This window comes from Nicrophorus vespilloides, unplaced genomic scaffold (assembly GCF_001412225.1).
Source record: "Nicrophorus vespilloides isolate i.1.1-1 unplaced genomic scaffold, Nicve_v1.0, whole genome shotgun sequence".
Classification (NCBI taxonomy): domain Eukaryota; kingdom Metazoa; phylum Arthropoda; class Insecta; order Coleoptera; family Silphidae; genus Nicrophorus; species Nicrophorus vespilloides.
Genome location: NW_017099793.1, coordinates 1 through 22,912, shown reverse-complemented (window position 1 = coordinate 22,912; position 22,912 = coordinate 1). Strand labels below are relative to the sequence as shown.

Here is a 22,912-nt window from a genome sequence, read left to right as displayed (position 1 = left end):
GGAGAGTTTCTTCAAAGTTGGGATTCAAATCGGAAACACCAATAATTAGCAATGATTGCAAATGATCATCCGATAAATTTGCCCTATATTTAGATTTCAGATACTTCATCCTGGAAAAAGTTTGTTCGCACATATAGGTAGTGCCATACATAGAAATAAATTTACCAGCCAATTGCTTTAAATTTGGAAACTATTTTGCGTCCAAAAATTTGTAAATATCGATCAAGTTTCCTTCCTTGTATTTGTTCTTGATTTGATCGCTAGCTTGAAGTTCAATTATTTCCATTTGAAACTGACTTGAAACGTCGCCAACGTTGCAGTCATTTGGATTTTGAAACAGCCGAATTTCCCTTGAAATTATGTCAAGATCAGAAAAACGCTTTTGAAATTCTAGTTTTAAATCCGCGATTACTTTTACAGCAAATATGGTGGGAAATCTTTCGTCAGTTTCTGTACTAAATTTTTCACAGCACGTGAAATGAGAAAAATTACATTCATTCATATGACTTTCGAGCAATATCAGCTTGGCTCTGAATGCTTTTTTGAGCGTGATACCGTGCAAATTAGTCAAAGTAGATGCTTGCTTTAATTATATTTGAACAAAGATGAGAAACCAAAGATGGTAAATATATTCAAAGTCTAGAGATAAAATATATTATTCTGCTTGTAAATTATTTTCTACGGGTCTATATCGCAAGCCCGACAACCGAAAGACCGTCTATTGAAATCTCGACTGTATCGAAATCCCGACGTTCGAAATCCGGACAATATCAAAATCTCGACAACCATAATCCCGACTGTATCGAAATCCCGACTATATCAAAATCTCGACAACCATAATCCCGACTATATCGAAAATTTTACAATAACATTTATAAATTATGTCGGAGCGAAGTCACCTTGTGCTGCACTTTCATTATTAATAACAAAATTAATTTATTTGATTTTGTTGAAATATTCATAATAAGATTTAACATTAAATACAATTAGATTATTAATTGTTATTATTAATAACAATTTAAAAGTCACTACGCTCCGGAATAATTTAAACATTTTATTGTAGACATTTTCGATATAGTCGGGATTTTAATATAGTCCGGATTTTGATACAATCGGGATTATGGTTGTCGGGATTTTAATATAGTCGGGATTATGGTTGTCGGGATTTCGATATAGTCGGGATTTCGATACAGTCGGCATTTCGAACGTCGAGATTTTGATTGACGGTATTTCGGTTGTCGGGCTTGTGATTGCCACCGATTTTCAACTAGTGATGTTTCCCTCTTATGATATTGATTTATAAAAGAAGCATCTTCACTTTTTCATTAATATCTGGATAACCACGAAGAATAATTACATAATTCAACAAGCTGGAGACCGTTACTTTTTGAACGAGCACGCTGAAAAATTCTAACATCAATATTTCAAATTTGAAATATCCAGAAAATTATTGAAATTTTTAAACTTTTTTCAATGTTTTTAATCAAATATACACGTGTGTATGTTTGGTTGATTACACTTTGTGAGAAATTTTGTTAAAATTGTTAGGATAGAAATATAGGTATGGAATAATAATCTATGCCGATTGTTTATATTTATATAACATTTATTACACAATGGGGATGAGTCGAAAATGGAACGTTCGCACCAAACAGAATCACGAAGGGACGACAAAGTAGTATCAAAATATCTCCAATTATTAAAACTATCAACGTAATAAATGTACACAGGATACACGTAAATACATATTAAAATGAAGGGGATCAAACGGGTACACGTAGAATTCAGTCCGTTTCTAAACCAGTATGATCAAGTCAATAGCGTATCGTCCAGCTCCTCTTCCTTGCCCTCTGGCTGATGCAGGATCTTCTTCAGTACCTTACTGACCACATCGGACAGCGATTCCCTTGCTCCCAAATCCAAGATGTTCAGGCATTTCTACAAACGAAATTCGTCAATTCGTTGGATTGGAAAGATTTGGTCATTTTAAACATACCTGACTGACTTCATCGCCTTCCTTCAGCTTTAGGACCGCGATCAATGCCAGTTCGGAGTTAGCCTTTACATAACTGTTCTTCTCTTTGGTGCCGTTCACCAGCATCGGCAACAGCAACCTCAGCAGTTCTGGAGCCATTTTCTCCGATGGTATGTTCTTAGCCAGATGGATGCACACTCTAGCGAGCAATTGCTTCACTTCATTATTGCTGTTGTTCATAGTCTGAAAAAAAAATACATGTATTTTTCAAACACTTCTATACCGATTTTTTTCAATAATAGTATACCTTGACGAATGGACCGATAACGTTCAACGGCAGAGGGTGACCATTGGACATCAGGTATTGAAGCAGGTAACCGCAAGATCTGATACCGGTCATGGTGATTTGAACCTTATCGGCGGCCAAAAGGCTCAGCAACGTCTTCTCCACCTTGGGCTTAAATTTGTCATCCCAGATGATCTCCGGGCATTCCTTCAAGGTCACAGCAAGGGCCGCGCTACGGCCGTGACGCAAGGTCCATTCGGCGTTAATGTCATCACCTGTAAATTATTAAATCACATATATGTTTTATGATTTTCTTATGCAACATCAAACAGGAAAAGACTTACACAACAGATGTTCCGATAATGTCGCAGCCAACTGTTCCGGTGATAGGTATTTGCAAAGTGCTCCTAAACAACCGGAAGCGCACGCCCTGGTCACGTCCTCCTGATGACCCATCATTCCAACCAAAGTCTGATGAATCTGCTTCCTAATAACTTCCGTCATCTTATCACCGGCTGGTGAAATGATTCCACGCAGTGCATGCAACGTTGTTTCCCTAATGGAAACATCGTCGGTGTTTTTGATGGAATTATGCAACTCGGTGAAGAGCGGATCCGGACGTTGGTGGATGAGTATCAGATAGCTGAGAGCGTTGGCAGATTTCAGGCGCACCACCCGATTGGTATCGTTAAGAGCTTTCACGAATGTAGTTTGCAGCTGTGGCAAGAACTGCTTGAGCATGACTCCAACCTAAACACATTATTAGAAATTATAATCTCGTTTAAAGTTAGATGCAAGATTTCACCTTAGCTAAGAGTATAGCCAACGTTTCGAGGACTGCTGTTTTCACGTTGGGATTGAACCGGTCGCCCAATATCCTGATGAGCGGACCGGTTATAGCGACGACGCTCGATTGCAATGCAGGAGCGCTCGTCAACTTGATGACCTCCCCTAAGCCTTGAGCCGCAGCTTCCTTCTCGTCTCCATCCCCGTTGAGGATAGCTTCGCGGAATATCGGGAGAATAGGAGCGATGCCCTTGGGAAGGCAGAAGCCTGGCAGAAGATCACTCGAACCCTTAATATCGTAAACAGCATAGCGCACCGCCTGCCGCACGTCAGACACGTACGTCGACTGCTGCTTGGCATCCAGAGATTTGGTGATGGCGTTCAACGCCTCCCAGGTCATCTGCAGCACCTCCTTGTTGGTATCGATGCACAGATGAATCAAACCTCTATACAATTGAGGTACATGCGATATGTATTGAGCCCTGGAATTGGCGCAGAAGGCGCACAGCAAAGTCGCTGCGGCCCTCCTCTGATCCGCCGATTCGTGCTTGGTGCTTTCCAGGAGGGTGTCGATGACCGTGCGAATTCCAGCATCATCGACGACGGAGAGAATAACAGCTTGACAATACTCCAATTGCTGCGAATAATAAAACTTGAAATTGATTTTTGAAGCAAATTTTAAAACGAAACTCATACCTGAGTCTCATCTTGTGTTCCATTGGATGAGGCCAAAGCCGTTTGCAAGGCTGGCAAAATCTTCGGAAGGTATTTGTTCAGGGAATCTCCGGCGACGGAAGCCAGGATAGAGAGGGCTTTGGTGTTTGCAGGTGGTGCGGTCAATTGAGGCACCAAATACGGTAAAACTACACGCGATTTAATAGCCATCACTTGCCGGAGACCGTCCAAAGTCCATTCGGCCAACTCGGCGTCAGCGTTGTTCTGCAAAACAACAATAATAAGTACATCTTCGCATCACTTCGATATAATTATTTACCAATTGGTTAAGCATCGATGGTAAGATATCATCCAGCGCTTTGGTTCCCACAGTGGAATGGAGGCTGTCGAAAGTCTTCGCCGCAGCTTCTCGCACCTCCGGCAGCGGATCGCAAAGGGCCTTTCGCACTGTCGGCACCAGCGAATTGACGAACGTCAGTACCATTTCTCTGGATGTTGACGCCATGATCTCTGATAAACCAATGCAAACTCCTTGCCTCTGGTCCGCTCTCTCCGACTGCAAACCGCGCTCCAGGATCGGTATGATCTCGGGTAACACTCTTTCTCCTAGTTTTCGCACCAAATCACCCAAAGTTCTAGCGGCCACTTGCCTCTTGTCGTAACTGTCGCTCGCAAGACAACCCAAGAGGAGACCGAATAACGTCGGCAGGATCTCCCGGAGCGTCCTCGGCGTGTTTGTAACTACGACCTTCCATACGTGCAGTGCTGCTTGTCTCACCATCAGAGCGACATCGGAGCGACCCATGTACAGGCCAGCTAACACCCTGTTGCGCCTCTCATCGCCCAACGATGAAATGATGGCCAAATGGGATTGTTCTGTACCGAAGTTGTCGTCTTCGCTGGCCGTTTCTGTGCTCATTTTTCCGGTCACACCGGATATCCTGTACAGCAGATCTCCCAACAGTTGCACAGAACTGAAAAAGGAAATAAATGAATAAAAAAAAAGAATAAATGAAAAACAAACAAATTTTACCTGTAACGGATCCTCCAGTTATCATCGAATAAGCCACGTTCGAGCTCGGGAAGTAAAAGGAGGATGGCGGAATCTGCGTACAGCGTGACGATCCTCTGTCCGGCCTTAAGGGCCGTGTCACGCACGTACTCGTTCTCGTCGGCCAACGCCTTCAAGATAGGATTGATGATCTGACCTATGTAAGGTGTGAACTCGGACTGGAACACTACAGGCATGTAGATGAACATCATGATGTAGCCGTCCTTAACATGCGGTGCTATGTCGGTGCGCTCAGCAGTTGCGATGATTTCGGGCATCAGCTTATGAAGCTTCTCTACGCCGAGGCCGCCTACGACCTCGGACAGGCCTTGGGCAGCTCCTGATCTGTCGACGGAGCTGCTCTCGGAAGTGAGTGTCTGCATCAGCCATGGTAGCAGGTCTTCGAAACTGGACTCTCCCATGCCTCGGACCATCGCTCCTAAAGCTCTAGCGCTAACGCTCCTCACCTCCGGCACCGGATCTAACAGAGAGGTCTTAAGACCCGGAATAATGGTTGGTAGATATGGCATCAGATCTTTCTGATCTGTCAAGGAGTACATATTTCCAATGATCTGTGCGGCCATCTTACGTGTCTCAGTCGATCTGTCCATGAATGCTCTTTGGACCACAGGCATGATAAGAGCTAAAGATGGAGCATCGATGAAATGCACGAATTGCGTGTCCAACAGAGTTTGAAGACACGCAGACGTCTTGTGCGAAGGATCCTGCAAAGCCAGTAGCAACACAGGTACAATTGCTGAAAACAAACAAAGAAAACTATTAATATAACTGACTATATTAAGACACTTTCCATAACTACTTCAGTTTTTCAAATTTGACTAATTAAGTGATATTTTGGAAATAAGTATACCTTGAATTTCGGGATTTCGAATAACAGAGCCAATAACTCGGAGAGCTTCGGCTCCAGATTCTTGAACTTTCATGTGTGAATCACTAAGCACTTCTATCAATTTAGGAACAATACTCGGAAGACAAGAGGACAATTGTTTTGGGGCACAATAAGCCATAGCCCCTAAAAGCTCAACGGAACCTAGAAAGAAAAACACAATACTTTAGTATTAGGAAATGATTGTTGCTATTTGCATATCACATACCGGTCTTGGTTCTCCAGGAGTCGTCTTCGAGCGCAGCTAATAACGATGGTAAAACCAATTTCACACCGTGCCCGGAGAGTTTGCTCATGACAACTTTTGCGGTATCGTCGGTGGCGTTTCTCACGTACTGACTGGTATCGCCAAAGCACAGGAGCAGATGGGGCAGCACGTGCACTATGTAGGGCTCGAAGAGTTTTCCCAACATCTGGAAGAGCATTTCGAAAGCGAACAGTGCACCTTCACGATGCTTGTAGTTGTTTTTGTCCTGGATGGCCTCCGTCAATTTGGTCATGATGTCCAGCTGCTTGAGCGCTAAGATGCCCATGCCTTTAACCAGACCGGCAAGTCCATACGCAGCTCCCTTTCTATCACCGTACTTGTCGCCCTTAAGGAGCTGGTGAAGCACCTTGTTGATGTAACCGGGCGCCTCCTCCTTGACGCAGGGCACTAGATGTGGCAGACAATTGGCCACCGCTTCCTGCACCTGTTGAGAAGGCGTTGATAGGGCTTGTATGAGTCGCTGCACGATAGGCTTGATCCTGGCGTCGTCCTTTTCCAAATGCCTGGCAAGGGATCCCATCAGGATAACCACTGCCTGTTTGACGTGATCGTAAGAAGCGGATTTTGATGATCTGTCCATAAAGTTCTCGAAGACGGGCAGAAGCGTAGACACGGTGTCCTTGCCGTGCAGATCTACAACTTTAAGGCATGCGTTGAGCATCTCCTTGCGTACGTTCTCCTTTCTATCTGCCAATGATGTTGAGACGAAGAACTCTACCAAAGTGCCGATAACGTCGTAATCTAAAAGCGGAGCCAACTGAGTCAAGGCCAAAGCAACACCGCGACGCGGCGACCACGTGTCGATGGATTTCTCCACTTCCCTTCCGAATTCATCCACCTTGGGTGGAATCATTGTTAAGCGCTGCCTATACAACTTCATGAGCCTCTGAAGAAGCGGCGCTACGTAATGCTTGTTGTCCGTGATTAAGACGGCAAGAGCTTCAGCGGCGGACACCTGGATGCACTCTACTGGGTGTTCGATGTCACGGATCAATTCCTCGTTCAGATCCGCCGGGAAGGACAAGTTTGCATCCTCCCAAAGTTTATTAGCCAAATCCCTGATGGACAATCATCAATCAATAAATAATAGGAAATACAAAAATAAAATATCTCAAATTTACCTATTCGCTTCATCAACGTCAAACTTAGAAATCCAGATCCTCTTGCTGATAGTAACAGCTTCATCGTAATTAATTTCGTATGTTGGGATGGAACTCTTAATAATTGTCAAACCCCGTAAGGCAGAATCCCTTACCACGCTGGCAGGGCTCTGCAACGCACTCATTAGCACTGAAATCTCATCCAAAGTGGCCACGGAACACGTTGGAGCCCCGCTAGCTGAAGACGCCACGTCCAGAAGGGTGGCAACTGCTTGGCTTTGGATTCTACCAGATGTAGAACCTATAAGAAACAAAATTTATAATCATATCTAAACATAAAAATATAGCTAATTGATATCATGATGCAATATTAATGTCATCCAGTAATATAATAACTTGCTACATTTATAGAAATATGCTTACTGATCAAATCGATGAGCAACTCGAACATGTTCTTTCTAGGCAACAGCTTCGGATGGAAGACATCGTTGTCCTCGTCGGCAATCCTTCCGCGCATTTTAGCGTGCTCGGATATGATCTGCAGACCCACGTGAATAATATTTTCGTCCTTCTTGGCCTGCTTGGAAGTCAGACAAGCTTTAATCAACGGGAAAATATAAGCGAAAGCAGGAGCATCAAAGTGACTCCTCATCGCTTGATCGTGTTCATCGGCATCGTGCTTCTTAACAGTCTCTTTGTGGATGATCTCGATAGTCCTAATCATAGCCTTCGTTAGGTCTTCTTCCTCCCAACATGAAGATAAATCGCATTGCGGCTTCAGCAAACGCAATGTAACGTGTGCGATGACATCCGACAGGAGAAGACGCCGTCCTTCGAAGACAGTCTCCCTCAAGCTAACGAACAAATCTGTTAACTGAGGAGCCGCCAATGGAGATTTGCAATAAGTTAGAAGAACGGGAATCAAATCCTTGTAATGATAAGATAATTGTTGAGGATTTCCCTTAGCTACAGCGCGAATTGCCGACACTATCTTCTCCACTTTAGCATTCATCTACAACAAATTCAGTTAGAAAACAGTTAACAAAATTACAGAATTTATAACATACCTTTGTCAAATCCTCTCTAATAGCTTGCTCTTTCACCTTCTGATTCTTGATGGCTTCCAACTGCTTCGGCGTTAGCTGAGGCGCCTTCAGTTTACCCTCTCTTCTCTTCTTCTCCTCCAACTCTCTTCGGAGCTGTAACTCTTCCTGCTGCTCTTTGAAACTGTAAGCTTTGCTCTCACGCTTCATATTCAACTCATTGTTAGATTCGTCCCTGCAAACAATATAAAGAAATGTTTACAATTAAACATGCAAACGCATAAGACAATAATCGTACCCTGGAATAACACTTTTATCGTAAAGCTCCCCTTCCGGTGTCAGGTATGTGAAGTAATCGTCTTTGGTCACCTTCAGCAAGGCTTCGTCTTTAAGATCGGCTATAGCACTTTCAACCAGTCTCGGTATAAAAGCTGGGCCGTTAAATTGCGCAATCGTCGATAGAGCGTTCTCGTAACTCTAACAAAATACATAATTAATAACATTTACAAATACAAGACATGCAAATAATACTCACTTCTGAAACTGTATAATTGTCGTGTAAAATGGTCTGGAGTTGTTTATAATTTTTGATGGTAAACTCAGACGGATCGAGTTTCATAAACTTGACCACTTTCGACCAGAGCTCAGGCGCTATCTGCACCACCGATGGATGATGGGCTGGAAGCAAAGCTGCCAAAGCCAACATCTGGGCATCATCGACGCTCAGGTTACTGGCAGAACACAAAGTCGTGATGCATTCCATCACAATATGAGGCGACAACTCCACAATTTCACCTGCTTCGCTTTTAGTCTAAAATTAATAACACATACATCAAATACATGACAAGTCTAATTAATATTTAACTCTTTGCAAGTCTAGAAATTCCTAAATTTCTAGACAACAGAGACAGACAACTTCGTTAACTGAATCAACATAGGATGGACTATCAAAATTCATCCCTAGGCTTATACAAATGCGTGTCCCACTGCCCCTCAAATAGTTAAACAATGTAACTATTCGGTATTTCCAAAACAATTGTGTGTAAATCAATGTTAATTAGGAATATATTGAAAATATATTAAAATTCACTTACCGAAAATGAGGAGGATTCCAACATGACTGCAAATTCGTGCAGCAAATCGTGAGCGATCTGTGTTCCTCCTAAACCAGAAACTATCCTCTTCAGCATTGAAATACACCTCTTGCGAGTCTCGTAGTTCTTATAGCAGAGACACTTCAAAATTGCCTTGTGGAAGGGTTGCGTTTTCCCGCTGATCCTACTAGGATATTCGATAAGCATATGCTCACACAATTGCATCACCATAACCAAAGCTGAAATATTAAATTTAGAATTACATTTCTGAATAGTATTATTTTATAATTTCAACTTTAATTTAATATGAATCTAAGGACATAACTAGTTCAGTTGACTAATTTTATAAGAAATTTTTGTTACTCACATTCTTCGGAAGCACCGGCAAGGAATTTATCGGAGATGAATAGTTGCTTTTCAACGTCGCTAACGGCATTCCACAGCACCTGCAGATTGTTCTCCTTCTCTCCCTGCGACGCCAGAACCTTTAACACCATATTCGCAGCGTAAAGACCCTCCGTGACAGCAGCAGCCAGCAACGGCTGAGAAACAGCCTTCTCGATGGTCTTGAGGAGGATGGGTACAAGAGGTGCTGCTTGTCCGATCGAAGATTCTTGGAACGATGCCAGCATGCATTGGATATTCGTCGTCCTCACCAAAGGCGTAGAAGTCTTCGAGCTCATACCATTCTAAACAACCAGAATTATTACAGATTACTTCTACAAAAAAAAAAAAGAAAATTTGCAAAAGGGAGAGAGAGAAAAACAAAACTAAAGTTTCCACCTTGAAGCAATCCAGCAGTCTCTTGGGCAAAACCTTATCGAACTTGCACGTCCACAGCGAGAGCATCTCGAGGGCGTAGCAGAGGACTTTCTCGTGGACCTCGATCTCGAGAGCCTTGGCGAAGTGGTCTACAGCAGTCGAGGCAGCCTTCAGCGCGTTTTCCCCGAAGATTTTGTTGTAGCTGAAATTGCCGGCGCCCTCTAAAACACTCATCTTATGCTCGAGGACCGTTAACTTTCCATCGGAGCCATTGAACACTGCAAAGGTTTGCTTGAGCAGAGCTTCGACTGCTGCCAAATCGCAGATCTGCTTCGCCAACCTCCGACATGCGTCTGCAGACTCCCGCCTTGCCGTGTCGTCCTTAGAATGGAGATTAGCTATGAGGCTCTTCCCCAAATCCATGGCGTAAGGACTGAGGTCCAGATTGAGACCAGTGATAACCAAACCCACGCACTCCAAGATAACTTCAGGGCTACGTAGCATAGACTTCTGCAAAGCCGGCAGTAAAGATCCTTTGAACTGTTCGTGAGTTGTGATCTTCAGCAGCGGATAGCAGCCAATGATATGCGCCTTATCGGGCTTCACCTTAACGCTGACCATGCTCTTGATAAATGCATCCAAGAATCCTGGCTAAAAAATGAAAAGTGTTAATTGCAAATCCGTTAATCGAAACAATTGCAGATCAATTACAATGTATTCGACGAGAAGATCAGGTTTATCCTCCAGCAGTTTGCAGAGGAATGCTCCAAAAATAGGTACAAAACGGGTCGGTTCGAATGATTTTACTGTCTCCAAGTAGTATTTCTTGCATTCCGGTACAGCGATGAAAGTTTCTGTAACCTAATTAAAAGAAAACGAATAAATAACATAATTTCAAAACCATATGCATATACAAAGCAATAAGAATCATAATTAGAAGAGTTCTACATCGTGAATCATCTCCTATCGTATAGAAGATGAATATTGCAGTCTTCGACATATGATAAAACGGATGAAAAATTGAAATTACCGCCATTGAAGCTCTTCTGATTTTCTTTTGGACTCCGGATGCAAGGATTCCCGAAACCAGGTACATCTGGGCTTCGACCAAATCCTTGGTGTGAGAGTGCGTCGTGTCCGTCGTGTACATCTTTCCCATCAGATCGCAGGAAAGCTGCAGGGTGTAGAGGCAGGTCTGCGCCGTGTTCGCACTGCAAATCATTTGAAGTACACGATGAAGTAGATGAAGTACCACACGATCACGTATATCAGATGCATGTATGTTAACTGAAGGAAATAGTCCAACATCGAGACGACGCTCGAAAGAGTATAACCGAAGACGTACACATCCATAATACACTAGCAATCACATACAGACTAACATTCCTTCAACTGATAACTTGAGATATGATTAAAGAAATGTCAGCAGAATTAACTTTTGATACACATTTATTTATTGAAACAAAAACCAATTAACATTGTCATTACTTTAACATGTTTAACATGTCAAACTAATAGAAACAAAGTTAGGAAGCAAGACACTCTGTTAACACTACAATTGGAGATAACAATGATTAGATAAGCTTTTATCAATATTTGAAAAGCGGAAATGAACGTTAATGTGGAAAGCTGCATTTGCAATTGGTGTTCTAACATAATCCTGCAAGATCCTTGCAATATTAACAAACATAACGAGATAACATACATGTTAATATTTCATCTTTTTTTGTTGTTTGCTTATCTTATTTGATAATAAAGCAAAAGCGGATCTTGCCAAATGCATTTAATTAGATGAATTAATTATTAATTGTATTTTGTTATAAAATAGACACCTTGTAAAGAAGTTTAGATAGAAAAAATTAAATTTGTGTTTGTTTTCTATGATAACCATATGTAAGCATTCTCTTAACAAAATAACAAATGGTGATAGTTTATGCAGTGAAATTAAAAAGAAAATTAGGCATGTCAATGATTCCAATTGGATTTCTTACAGCAAAGTTCAATTTAAAGTAGGGAATGATAAACTAATGGGAATCTAATAAGAATATTAAATAAAAAATGTTAATGTTAAAAGAAAATAACAAACGATGATAGTTTATACAGTAAAATTAGTAAATCCATCTTAATTAGCAGCAAAGATTTGAATTGGATTTGTTATAGTAAAGTTCAATTGAAAGTAGGAAATGATAATCTCATTGGAATCTAATAAGAATGAAAATAACTTACGTAGCAACCAGATTCTTGTGCTGCATGCCTACATCCAATATAACTTGTGTAAGATTGTTTAAGGTCCATTGTGGATGATGTTTCACCAGTTCTGAGCACAGATTCCTTATGCTTCGATGCGATGGATTATCTCTGTACCTGGGCAGCACACTCTGTACAATCTTGCAAACACCTTTGACCACATTTTCAGTGATACCTAAAACAACAAGCAGACAGTTGAAAACAGTCCCACCTTCGACGTATTATACAAGAACTGCAATGAAAAAAAAAAACCCTTACCAGGATTCTGGAGCACAGCTATGACATTCTGTATAACCTCTTTGCGTTCCTTCAGACTGGACGTTTGGAGTCTGTAGGGCAGATCCTTAAGTGCGCGGGATAACTGAAAAACGGAAATCCGGTGAGAAAAAGGTAGGAAATCGGGAGATAATCGCCGGGAAAATCCAATACACGTGACAAATAATTACCTCTGAATCTGCCATTTTTCAAGTGAGCTTCATACGGGGCTAAAAAAACTTTGACAGTTTGTCAAGTTGACGTGAGCTGATCACTAATTTTCAGGATATTCCCCTTTATCCAATTGCAGCAATTGAAGAATTACAAATCGCAGCGAAATTAAAACTGCAATTAAGTCATGCGAAATTGTTACGTGGATAATTTCTTAGAGATTTTTCTAATTAATTGGATAATTAATTCCCCTGATTTGAAAAAACTGTTGGTAACGCGTTGTTACCGCATTTACATTAAATAACGTTTCATAACATTACGAAATTCACCTAAAACCTATAAATTTCCATTCGTAACACACGAATAACCATTATTCTTTTGTATAATCATATAATTCATGATATTTTATAGAAATTTTCAGAGTCCAATTGAAAGAATTCCCCAATTGATAACGCTCTAGTTTGGCTGCACTGATGCGACATGCTTATTCCTTGTTTACTAATTTACTTTAAAGTTTAACCTCAAATGAATCTTTTATAGTCAATGAGAAATTTAAATTTACTTTCGGCATGTCGTTTTTAATTAAAACCGGTCTTCAGAGACTCGTCTCGCCGCAATTCAACAAACTGCAGGTTTCTAATTATGCCAGATGGGCCGGACGCAGACCCTTAAGGGTTTTGGATTCAGAAGAACATCCAGAATTCCAACCAAGAAATGCAAGTACTTTCAGTTTTATCCCATAATTTAAACTTTATTTGAAATGAGCCTATTACAATTATAATTTACTAATAGTTAGAAACTATTTCAATTGTTATATAAGTAGTTCTAATTTCAATAATTTAAAAATTCGGTATATGTAAAGGTGCGTACATTATACGCGATACTTGACAAGTACTTGTACAAGACAAGTACAAGCTACTTGGCAAGTATCGCATTATATAAAAGTTACGTAATAATTTTATAATTTATTGAACAAATGACATAGTCTACCTACTTTTGTGGAAATACAAAGTATCAGAGTAAATGTTTAAAAACTCTTGTTGTTGGTACTTAAAAGCAAAGATCTAATTAGAAACATTTACTTTTTAGAAGCAAGATGAAATAAGAGATGGAGCAAGGATGAATTTTAGAAAGGAGGTGACTACAGTAGATATGGATGAGCTGGAGCATCATGAAATGAAGAGTCAGAAAAAGAAGTACGCGAAACCTAAAAAAGAAGTACCTTCCATGGATATGTTGGAAACTATAATAGATGCGAGCGGTAAAGTCGTGTATACGAAGATGGCTAATAACGATCCGCGCGTCGGTACGTTATTAACAACGTTAAAGTCGAAGAAGGAGAAGGCGAAGCAGGATCTTATCCTGCTGGAGGGGAAAAGGTTGATTAGAGAAGCCCTCGAGACTGGAAGCAAATTAAAGTACCTGATCTTCACGCGACCGGAGGAACTGGATTACCTGAAGAAACATCTACCAAATAGCGGCGCCCAAATCTACAAAATGCCGTACAGAGAAATGCAGATGTGGTCCACCCTGACCACGTCTCCTGGTATTATGGGTAGGTTAACCAGAAGTCGATCAAAAAAAAATAAATAGTTAAATTCAAGGATTCTAGGAGTGTTCAAGACGCCGGAAGTGGACAAGTTCGAAGCGAAGAACACGATACCTTTGACTGTGATCTGCGATAACGTTCGTGAGCCTGGTAATTTAGGAGCGATTCTCAGGACTTCAGCTGCCTTAGGCTGTAAACGAGTCTTCTTAACGAAAGGTAATTTAACTGTCTTTAACTAATTGATTTTAACGTTAACTAATTGCAGGATGCGTTAATTTATGGGATTCTAAGGTTACACGCACGGCGGCTGGTAGTCACTTCCGGTTGCAGATACACAGCAAACAAGATTTCCAACAAATCAGCGGAAAATTGAGCGATGCGACAGTCAAGGTCTTCATAGCCGATAACAATGTGGTAACGGGTGATGGTCACGAGGATTTGATGAATTTAGTGAAAGGAATACCTATAGTTCCGTACTACAGTTCGAACTTTTCGCAAACCAATGAGAACGTGCTGATCGTGGGCGGAGAAACTGAAGGTATCAGCCAAGGGGCGTACTCTTTGGCCGCAAAGACCAATGGGATTCGTTTGAACATCCCGTTAGAGAACGGCGTGGAGAGTTTGAACACAGGCACCGCCTTCGGCATCATCAGTTTCGAGATCAAGCGGCAATTCAATACCACCACACAAAAAGCGGACATCGGAAAAGAGTTGGACGTTAGTTTGGGTCTGAGATATTTGTAAATAAGATATAAAAAATAATAAGTATTATTCAAGTTTGAATTTTTTTTTCTTTTACACTTTTTTTTCAAATAAATACTTGCTGAAATTTCGCAAATACAAGATGCTTGGGTTGGGGGTGGATTTGAAATTAACATTAATTTTGTACATAAAAAATAGACTAATATAAGAAACAAACGACGAGGGGGAGAAATAATAATCGTATAAACATTCTCACTTAATTATTTTGACAAAAAAAAATATGAAAAAAAAAAATAATAAGAGACGAATACTAGTTTTACTCGAGACCGTACAATTTCAATGTGCGATCCATTGATGTCGAAGCCAAGTAATGAGCATGCTTTCCGAACCTGACGCCGGTTGCCGCGGCTGTGTGATCGTTGAATACCTTCAATTCCTGCCATTGCTTGCATAAATATACTCTGCAAAGAATAAAAACATTAGTAACAAAAATATAATAAGATTTGAAGGTGTGTATGAGTTTACCTGATGTCTGTTCCGGCTACAGCCAAGTAAGTGCCGCTTTGATCGAAGCACAGATCCTTGATCTGGTAACCTTCGTCCAATTGTAGAGTCTTGAAATTCTTCAGTTTACGCAAATCCCATAACTTGACGCATGCATCATCCGCGGCCGTCGCTAGGTAATAACCGTTCTCGGAGAACGAGATTGATGTTATGGCACCGGAATGACCTAAATAATAAATTATTAATAGTTTGCGATATTGGAAATACATTTGTACAAATATTGAATAATGTTACCTGTGAAATTAGCAACGTTGCTTTGTTCTTTGAGATCCCAGATTTTCACCTGTGAATCTGCGGTGCCGGTGCCGAAGATGAGACCGTCAGGATGGAATTGTGCCGTCGTCAATGCAACATTAGATTGATCTGCAACTTTGGTTAGCAGACGACCTGTGCGGATATCAGAGAAGGCCCAATGCTGATCCTCGGATGTGGACAGGATGTAGTCTCCGGTGGGATGAAGTGATAGACCTGTTACAGCGTTTTCGTGCGAACGTAGAAGAAGTGTTGTCTGCGAGGTGGGCACATTCCAAATGCGAATCGTCGAGTCCGGAGACGCAGTGATTACGATATCCTCGTCAGGATGATATATAACTTTCGTGACCTTCTTCGTGTGTCCCTTCAAAATGCAAACCACCTGTTCCGTATCCTTGTTAAAGACTGTCGCATTCCTGTCATTGCCTCCCGTTAAAATCTTACTGGTGTCTGACGGGTTTATATCTAACGCTAATATACCAGGTACACTGGCAGAATGTAAACTCTGAAATGAATAATACATTAGTTTAAAGAAATATTGAATGCGAGATGTTTCATTACGGGATGAGACGCCAGTGTCCTGAACGAACGCAAAACCTCTTGAGTGACAAGATCTTCCGGTACTGTCCTTCCGCGCCTTTTGCGCTCTTGTGTAAGAATCGTAGCTTTGTCTTGAAGTTTCTGAATGACCTCCGGACTCATACCCGCTTGTTCTGTCGGTTGATTTGCTACACCGCCTGCTTCCACTGCAACAGCCTAAAACAAACATTGAGAAAAGAAATTAAAATCCATACAAATTATTAATAATTTCAAAACTTACAGGTTGTGGGACATTTGTAATGCCTGCCTGTGGTTTCAATGTGGCCAAAGCTTCCCTGGCTGCAGTAACTTCCTTGTTCAATCTGGCGATGACTCTGCATGCAGCATCATGTTGATACAGAGCATGGCTGAGTTCTTGTCTGGCCGTCTGCAGTTGTTGTCTTTGTGTGAAACTGTACAGCATAACAGCATCCCACTCGTCCTGAAGCAGCTTCAAAGTAGCTGGTATACTGGTTGCACTTGGAGGTTTTGGTTTAACAATCGGTGGTGTCTTAATGTCAATAAGTTCTTCCGGGGTCAACTCTTTTCCACTTATTGGATCTATGCCATTCTCTAGGATGTATTTTTCAATGATCCTCTTCTCGAATATCGCCCCAGAGGATGGGGACACCACCGGATGCTCGGGAACTTCGTTGGAAACTGAAATACAGATATGGCATCAAAAATTGTTTGTCAACATGTAGCATTGGAGAGGTTAGGTGCAAACAGTTACGTCGCCGGTGCCACTATCTAAGAGCTAAGGACACGAAACTTCGATGCTTATGCATAAGGTACACATATTATTTCACTCATAACATAAATTTATTTGATAATTTCATAGAGAAGAACAGAAAAATTCAACTTACTCGCACAACACAACGCCATTTTGTAATTAACAATGCCTAAACTAAACTGTTTCCCACAATCACACAAATTACCAACTTCTTAAGAACACGCAGATCACCAACTTCAAGAAACTAAAAATGTTTTATTATTGTCCTACATTTACTCAAATTTTATTTATATATCTTATTATGAGCACATATAGAGTATTCATAATTACATAAATCATTTGATAGAATCATATTCAATAATAATTATTATATAAGTAATGCCAACGTTTTTCAAGTTTAATTTTACCAAATCTATGTAAATTGTTATACTTTTGTCCTTTTTACTGACAATTATGCAATGTTTTGGATAAATACTTATGATTTGACTTGAAAATTTAAAATTTAAGAGTAAAGGATGGGTGATTATTAGATAGAGATGAAGAACATACAGACGAGATGAAAGTGAAATTGTCCTTGTCTTATATTTGAATCTGGGTATGAATTGAAAGATGTGAGCGAATCGAGAATGCATTTGTTACATCACTAAAGTTGTAGCTCGGTTGCCAGATGGAATAAACGAATTTAAAAAACTAAACAAAATAAAGATAATTTTAGGAAATTCTAGTTGAATCGTTTTGTTCTAAAAACCATTAATTCTCTGTGGTGCTTTAAAATCTGTTCTATATATCTGTATGATGTTTCATTCAGTGTTTTTTGTTTTGTAGATTTTGCTAAGTGCATGGGAGGAGCTGGCAACAGGATTCGATAATTTGTGTATGTTGTAAGATCGTCCCAATATTGACAAATAGTATAAAGAAAAGTGAAATTACATAAATAATATGAATTGGCAAATTTCTGTGATCAGCAAATAACCAAAAAATAATGAATGTTCTTCAATATACTAATCCTAGTTCTAATAAAGATCATGGATTTGATGAAATCAATTATGAAGGGTAAGGAAGAAAGGAAGAAGCTGTACAAATTCAAAGTGTTCAAGTATGAGGAACTGGAGCCGGATGAGGACATGACCAAATGGCCATTCCCACGGTCAGGACACAGGGTTGTTGCAGACACATGTCATCTGTATTCGTTCGGAGGTTACAACCCAAAGATTCAGGGAAATCAGAGCGTGGAGGAGTTCTCTGTCAGCACATTTCCACTGTTCCAGGAACTATGGAAATTCAATATTGCAAAGAAGGAGTGGGTGCCATTCGAAAAGTCAAGGAGTTTTCCAAAAGAGCTTGCCTCAAATGCTATCATCAGACATGGGGATTATTTACTGGTATTACAAAAAAAAAAAAACAGATTGTTGAATAATTGTGAAACTAATTTCATTTTATTTTAGGTTTATGGTGGCACAGGCACTCCTTTTGGCCAGAGGTGCAGCAATCAATTGTATATAATATCATTGAATGATATAAAAAGTAAGATGTGTGAGATCCTGACCACTGGTCAAGTGCCACTACCTCAGTATGGACAGGCTCTGGTCTGCAATGATAATTACTTGTATACCATTGGTGGAACAAATGGGTTTACTTATACTTGTGATGTACATAGGTAGTGATGTCCAAGATTCATTGTTTAATCCAATTATATAATTTGATGGCATTTCAGGTTAGATATGAAGACAAATGTTTGGGAGAACGTTTATATATGCCAAGGAAGGAATGATTCTGAACCTTTGGGTAGATACAGGCATGAGGTGGCCTTCAATGGAAGGTACATCTTTATTTTGGGAGGTGGAACAGCTGAAATGGCATTCGATTTTAAAAGAGTGCCAGCCTTTGATATCAAGCAGAAAACATGGGATATAGTCAAGTCAAAACCTGATCCCAAATGTAAGTACTTTATTATAGGGCACAAGATTTAAATTAAATGCTAAATCTTTAAACCATTTGATTGAACAATGAGTTTTGTTAATAACTTTAATGTTCAATATTTAGTTTTTAATGTACGTTCGTATGAATGTCTTGTACGTTCGTATGAATGTCTTGTACGTTCTTATGAATGTCTTGTACGTTCGTAAGTACTATATTATAGGGCACAAGATTTAAATTAAATGCTAAATCTTTAAACCATTTAATTGAACAAAGAGTTTTGTTAATAACTTTAATGTTAAATATTCAATCAGTTTTTAATATATGTTCGTATGAATGTATTGTACGTTCGTATGAATGTCTTGTACGTTCGTATGAATGTCTTGTACGTATGAATGAATGTCTTGTACGTTCGTATGAATGTCTTGTACGTATGTATGAATGTCTTGTACGTTCGTATGAATGTCTTGTACGTTCATATGAATGTTTTGTACGTTCGTATGAATGTCTTGTACGTTGGTATGAATGTCTTGTACGCTCGTATGAATGTCTTGTACGTTTGTATGAATGTCTTGTACGTTCGTATGAATGTCTTGTACGTTCGAGTGAATAAGTGATATCTAAGTATGAAAAATGCATGCATTTATGTGGGAATTTATCATCCGATTAACGTTTGTGTACGCATTGGCTTTCCTATTTCAAGTTTCTGTTAATAATTCAGTTTCTATGGTAATTTTGTTGCTTAGCAAAGTAAATATAAGTAGATATAAGTAAATTAGGTTACAAAGTTTATAGGTGGTACTAAACCAAAGTAATTTATCAGTTTTAGATGTAGGAGGCGGCATACCTGCGCCGAGGAGATGCCACGGATTAGTGCAATTGAAGATCGACGGCAGTTTGAACGTGTTCATAAGCGGCGGTTATGACGGGGAAGACGTCTTCTACGACCTTTGGCGACTGAACCTGGACACCTTTCAGTGGTCCCTGATACCATCGTGCGTCCTACCCTATCCCACGTACTTCCACTCCTCGGCCGTCACTCCAGAAGGAAAACTGTACAACTTCGGTGGGATCTACATCAACGGTGACCTGAAACGACACAATCTGGTGCATTCGACATGGCTGTGCATACCAAAACTGAGCGAGATGTGCTGGGAGGCACTACTCTTCTACAAACCCGATATCGCAGATTGCGATCGGCTCACATTGCTCAATCAGGGATATCCCAGGAGCTTCCTGAAGCGCTTGGATTGATTGAAAAGAAGTAGTTCAAATACATCTTATTTCATTACTTTCATTTAATTCTTCTATACACACGGAAATTATTATATGTTTTTTTTTCCCTATTTAATACATTAAATTAATTCTTCTATACACTAAATCATTCGCATTTTATATATATACACACATACGTATACAATTCTTTTTACGTTTCAACTCTTTATCAGCTTAATTGTGCGATCGTTACGGAATTCATTTGTACTCGATTCGTATTTTGCAGACGCCGATGTGCATGTACATATTTTTTCTTCTTGTTTGTTATTCCGAACCTTTTAAATGTGTCCACTTAAGCTATTATCATTATTATTACAAAGAATTGCAAACTTTACATAAATACATTTAATCGAGAGACAAACGTATCGTTGTTTTATTTAACTTCGCTCATCATTTGCGTCTATTTATAACACTTACCTATATTCATTTCCTACGTTTTATAGACAAGCCAAGCATTGTGTGAATCTTCAGGAAAATGAAAGTAGGTCAAATGAATTGCACAACAATAGAATAGACACTTTACTTTTGAACTACATTTCAATTGAACTGTGATAATGATGAATCAATAAAATATATTACATTATTAAAGATATTTATGTTATTTTCAAATTTAACAATTGATTGCAGAAGAACGGTAAAGACTACAACTATGGTAGTAGGCTCATTTGAAAGGCCAAAGTATTGTCTTTAATTTACATATTCGATGATGTAATTAGCGTTATGCCGTTATGGAGTAATTAGATGAAAATGAAGAGGTTGCATTGCACAACAATAGAATAGACACTTTACTTTTGAACTACATTTCAATTGAACTGTGATAATGATGAATCAATAAAATATATTACATAATTAAAGATATTTACGTTATTTTCAAATTTAACAATTGATTGCAGAAGAACTCATTGGAAAGGCCAAAGTTTTGTCTTTAATTTACATATTCGATGATGTAATTAGCGTGTGCCGTTATGGAGTAATTAGATGAAAATGAAGAGGTTGCATTTTCCAATACGTATTTTATTGCTCTACTTTAAAAGCTGATTGGAGTAAAACGATGATCATCTCAAAGCTGGCAATAGATCTGTTGGAAAGGCAATAGTATTATCTTTAATTTATATATTCGATTATGTAATGATAATCTGTTTTTACCGAATAATTATATAAAACGAGTAGTTTAACAAATGAACGAAAAATCGCCATATTTCAGAAACAAAATAACGTTACGTAATGATATAACAAAATTATTCATAATAAAACATCCTTGCTTATGCAATCAAAAATATCATTTTTTTATTTGACTAAATATGAAAAATTATAAAATTAATGTTTTCAAACAAACGCTAATTGAAAAAAAAAACACACGAAACATGCAAATAATGTTATGCAACTGGATTTCGTGTGCGCATGTAATTATTACAAAAAAAAATATATTTGTTTTTCTTGCAAAAATTATTATAACTTTATGTAATTGATACAAACGTATTCATTTTACAATGATAACTGTAATTTAATGCTTACAAAAAAAATTGAACATGTAATGTATGATTTCATATCATTCTTATTTATCAATTCATAAATATTTCATTTATATGAAATTGGTTTTAAAACATTCTTTAAAAGTCGTGGAAATATAACATTTACGCAAACGTTATTTTTAACGATAATTATTTAACATATTTCATGTTTAAACACAGATAAAATTTGATAATTTATAAATTCATGATTTTAATTAAAACTGTTATTAGTCTGAAATTTAATTTAATTTTGTAATTAAACTTATTTTAAAATTCGAAAATTTTCAATTGAATTGTTGAATTTTATTTCAAATTATACCTACTAATTAATTATAAACTAAATTTTTCTCTTTTCGTTTTCCTAAAAAAAATAAGTTAATTTATTTGTTTTCTCTTATTTGTGATGCAAAATTTATCACTGTTTTTTTGTGTCTTATTAGAAAAATGTTATACAATTAATCCAAATATATTCAGAATGATTGAACTTCATCCGTTCTTGGATTAAATCAAGGTTTTCTTGCTAAAGCGCTAAATTCACTATATTTGAATAACATAATTAAGCCTGTTGATTACTCATAGTTCAAAGTAGAATGAGCGTTATTAGAAAGGATATGTGCGTATGAACATTGTTTATATTATACATTGTTACGTGTTCGTTATTTGTTACAAATTCATTATTATTTTCAACAAATAAGCAAAAAAATGCGTAAATACGGATTTATTCAGCTGTTTATTATATATTTGTTACATAGCCAATAAATATAAGAAAAACAATTGAATTATATCAAAATATTAGTTTGAGTTTTAATTATTTTCTATAAAAGTAAACTAAAATTTATTGTGTTTTTTTTTTGTATATTCATAAAAATTAACGTGATTTTCATATTTTGTCAACGAATTGAAATTTACTCATTAAATATTAATGTCAAACACAATTTTAACAAGTTCAAGTACGTTAGTTGTTTCAAATTTGAGATACATATGTATGGCGATTTTAGAATATTTTAAGTTTGACATTGAACAATTTGTTATTAAACAGTTTATATGACATTGTATAATTTGTACAACATTAAACAATTTCTCTGACATTAAACAGTTTGTTTAACATTCAACAATGTGTTTGACATTAAACAGTTTGTTTAACATTGAATAATTTGTTTGACATTGAACAATTTATTTGGCAGTTTGTTTGACATTCAACAATGTGTTT

The 22,912-nt window shown here is 38.5% G+C and overlaps 4 protein-coding genes across 5 annotated transcripts; 2 read left to right on the top strand and 2 right to left on the bottom strand.

Annotated features, from left to right (window-relative positions):
- Nucleotides 1-1,585: 1,585 nt before the first annotated feature.
- On the bottom strand, nucleotides 1,586-12,840 carry LOC108565632 (eIF-2-alpha kinase activator GCN1). 2 transcript variants are annotated; one of them, XM_017925189.1, is made up of 23 exons: nucleotides 12,641-12,840; nucleotides 12,453-12,555; nucleotides 12,174-12,369; nucleotides 10,978-11,158; nucleotides 10,659-10,808; nucleotides 9,969-10,598; nucleotides 9,553-9,874; nucleotides 9,186-9,424; nucleotides 8,627-8,902; nucleotides 8,390-8,568; nucleotides 8,116-8,326; nucleotides 7,472-8,060; nucleotides 7,070-7,349; nucleotides 5,889-7,006; nucleotides 5,645-5,824; nucleotides 4,756-5,530; nucleotides 4,042-4,696; nucleotides 3,744-3,986; nucleotides 3,067-3,684; nucleotides 2,606-3,011; nucleotides 2,283-2,536; nucleotides 1,997-2,218; nucleotides 1,586-1,938 (listed from the first exon to the last, which is right to left on the bottom strand). In XM_017925189.1, exons 1-23 carry the CDS (start codon nucleotides 12,653-12,655, stop codon nucleotides 1,810-1,812), a joined length of 7,971 nt encoding a protein of 2,656 aa, XP_017780678.1. In that variant the 5' UTR covers nucleotides 12,656-12,840; the 3' UTR covers nucleotides 1,586-1,809. The 2 variants fall into 2 exon arrangements, with proteins under 2 accessions (XP_017780678.1, XP_017780679.1); XM_017925190.1 differs by lacking the exons at nucleotides 10,659-10,808; nucleotides 10,978-11,158; nucleotides 12,174-12,369; nucleotides 12,453-12,555; nucleotides 12,641-12,840 and having other exon boundaries at nucleotides 9,553-9,904; nucleotides 9,969-10,048.
- Nucleotides 12,841-13,025: 185 nt separating this feature from the next.
- On the top strand, nucleotides 13,026-15,165 carry LOC108565634 (rRNA methyltransferase 3, mitochondrial). Its single transcript, XM_017925193.1, has 4 exons — nucleotides 13,026-13,336; nucleotides 13,710-14,175; nucleotides 14,233-14,385; nucleotides 14,435-15,165. Exons 1-4 carry the CDS (start codon nucleotides 13,190-13,192, stop codon nucleotides 14,911-14,913), a joined length of 1,245 nt encoding a protein of 414 aa, XP_017780682.1. The 5' UTR covers nucleotides 13,026-13,189; the 3' UTR covers nucleotides 14,914-15,165.
- On the bottom strand, nucleotides 14,922-17,216 carry LOC108565633 (pre-mRNA-processing factor 19). Its single transcript, XM_017925192.1, has 6 exons — nucleotides 17,133-17,216; nucleotides 16,508-16,926; nucleotides 16,249-16,443; nucleotides 15,670-16,192; nucleotides 15,397-15,601; nucleotides 14,922-15,332 (listed from the first exon to the last, which is right to left on the bottom strand). The coding sequence occupies exons 1-6, from the start codon at nucleotides 17,149-17,151 to the stop codon at nucleotides 15,188-15,190; spliced, it is 1,506 nt and encodes a 501-aa protein (XP_017780681.1). The 5' UTR covers nucleotides 17,152-17,216; the 3' UTR covers nucleotides 14,922-15,187.
- Nucleotides 17,217-17,832: 616 nt separating this feature from the next.
- LOC108565631 (kelch domain-containing protein 10 homolog) lies at nucleotides 17,833-20,552 on the top strand. The gene is made up of 4 exons (XM_017925188.1): nucleotides 17,833-18,381; nucleotides 18,445-18,656; nucleotides 18,714-18,937; nucleotides 19,740-20,552. The coding sequence occupies exons 1-4, from the start codon at nucleotides 17,986-17,988 to the stop codon at nucleotides 20,168-20,170; spliced, it is 1,263 nt and encodes a 420-aa protein (XP_017780677.1). The 5' UTR covers nucleotides 17,833-17,985; the 3' UTR covers nucleotides 20,171-20,552.
- Nucleotides 20,553-22,912: the final 2,360 nt, after the last annotated feature.

Bases quoted from the DNA above. Each gene is read 5' to 3' on its own strand.
- LOC108565634 (XM_017925193.1), top strand. From the start codon at position 13,190: ATGTCGTTTTTAATTAAAACCGGTCTTCAGAGACTCGTCTCGCCGCAA. The intron at 14,176-14,232 runs GTAGGTTAACCA...CAAGGATTCTAG, and splicing joins CACGTCTCCTGGTATTATGG to GAGTGTTCAAGACGCCGGAA. The intron at 14,386-14,434 runs GTAATTTAACTG...AACTAATTGCAG, and splicing joins ACGAGTCTTCTTAACGAAAG to GATGCGTTAATTTATGGGAT.
- LOC108565633 (XM_017925192.1), bottom strand. The intron at 16,444-16,507 runs GTAAGTTTTGAA...TGTTTGTTTTAG, and splicing joins TTACAAATGTCCCACAACCT to GCTGTTGCAGTGGAAGCAGG. The intron at 15,602-15,669 runs GTAACATTATTC...TTTATTATTTAG, and splicing joins CAACGTTGCTAATTTCACAG to GTCATTCCGGTGCCATAACA.
- LOC108565631 (XM_017925188.1), top strand. From the start codon at position 17,986: ATGTTCTTCAATATACTAATCCTAGTTCTAATAAAGATCATGGATTTG. The intron at 18,382-18,444 runs GTATTACAAAAA...ATTTTATTTTAG, and splicing joins GACATGGGGATTATTTACTG to GTTTATGGTGGCACAGGCAC. The intron at 18,657-18,713 runs GTAGTGATGTCC...ATGGCATTTCAG, and splicing joins TATACTTGTGATGTACATAG to GTTAGATATGAAGACAAATG.
- LOC108565632 (XM_017925189.1), bottom strand. The intron at 10,599-10,658 runs GTAATTGATCTG...TTCATTTTTTAG, and splicing joins ATCTTCTCGTCGAATACATT to CCAGGATTCTTGGATGCATT. The intron at 3,987-4,041 runs GTAAATAATTAT...GTTGTTTTGCAG, and splicing joins CATCGATGCTTAACCAATTG to AACAACGCTGACGCCGAGTT.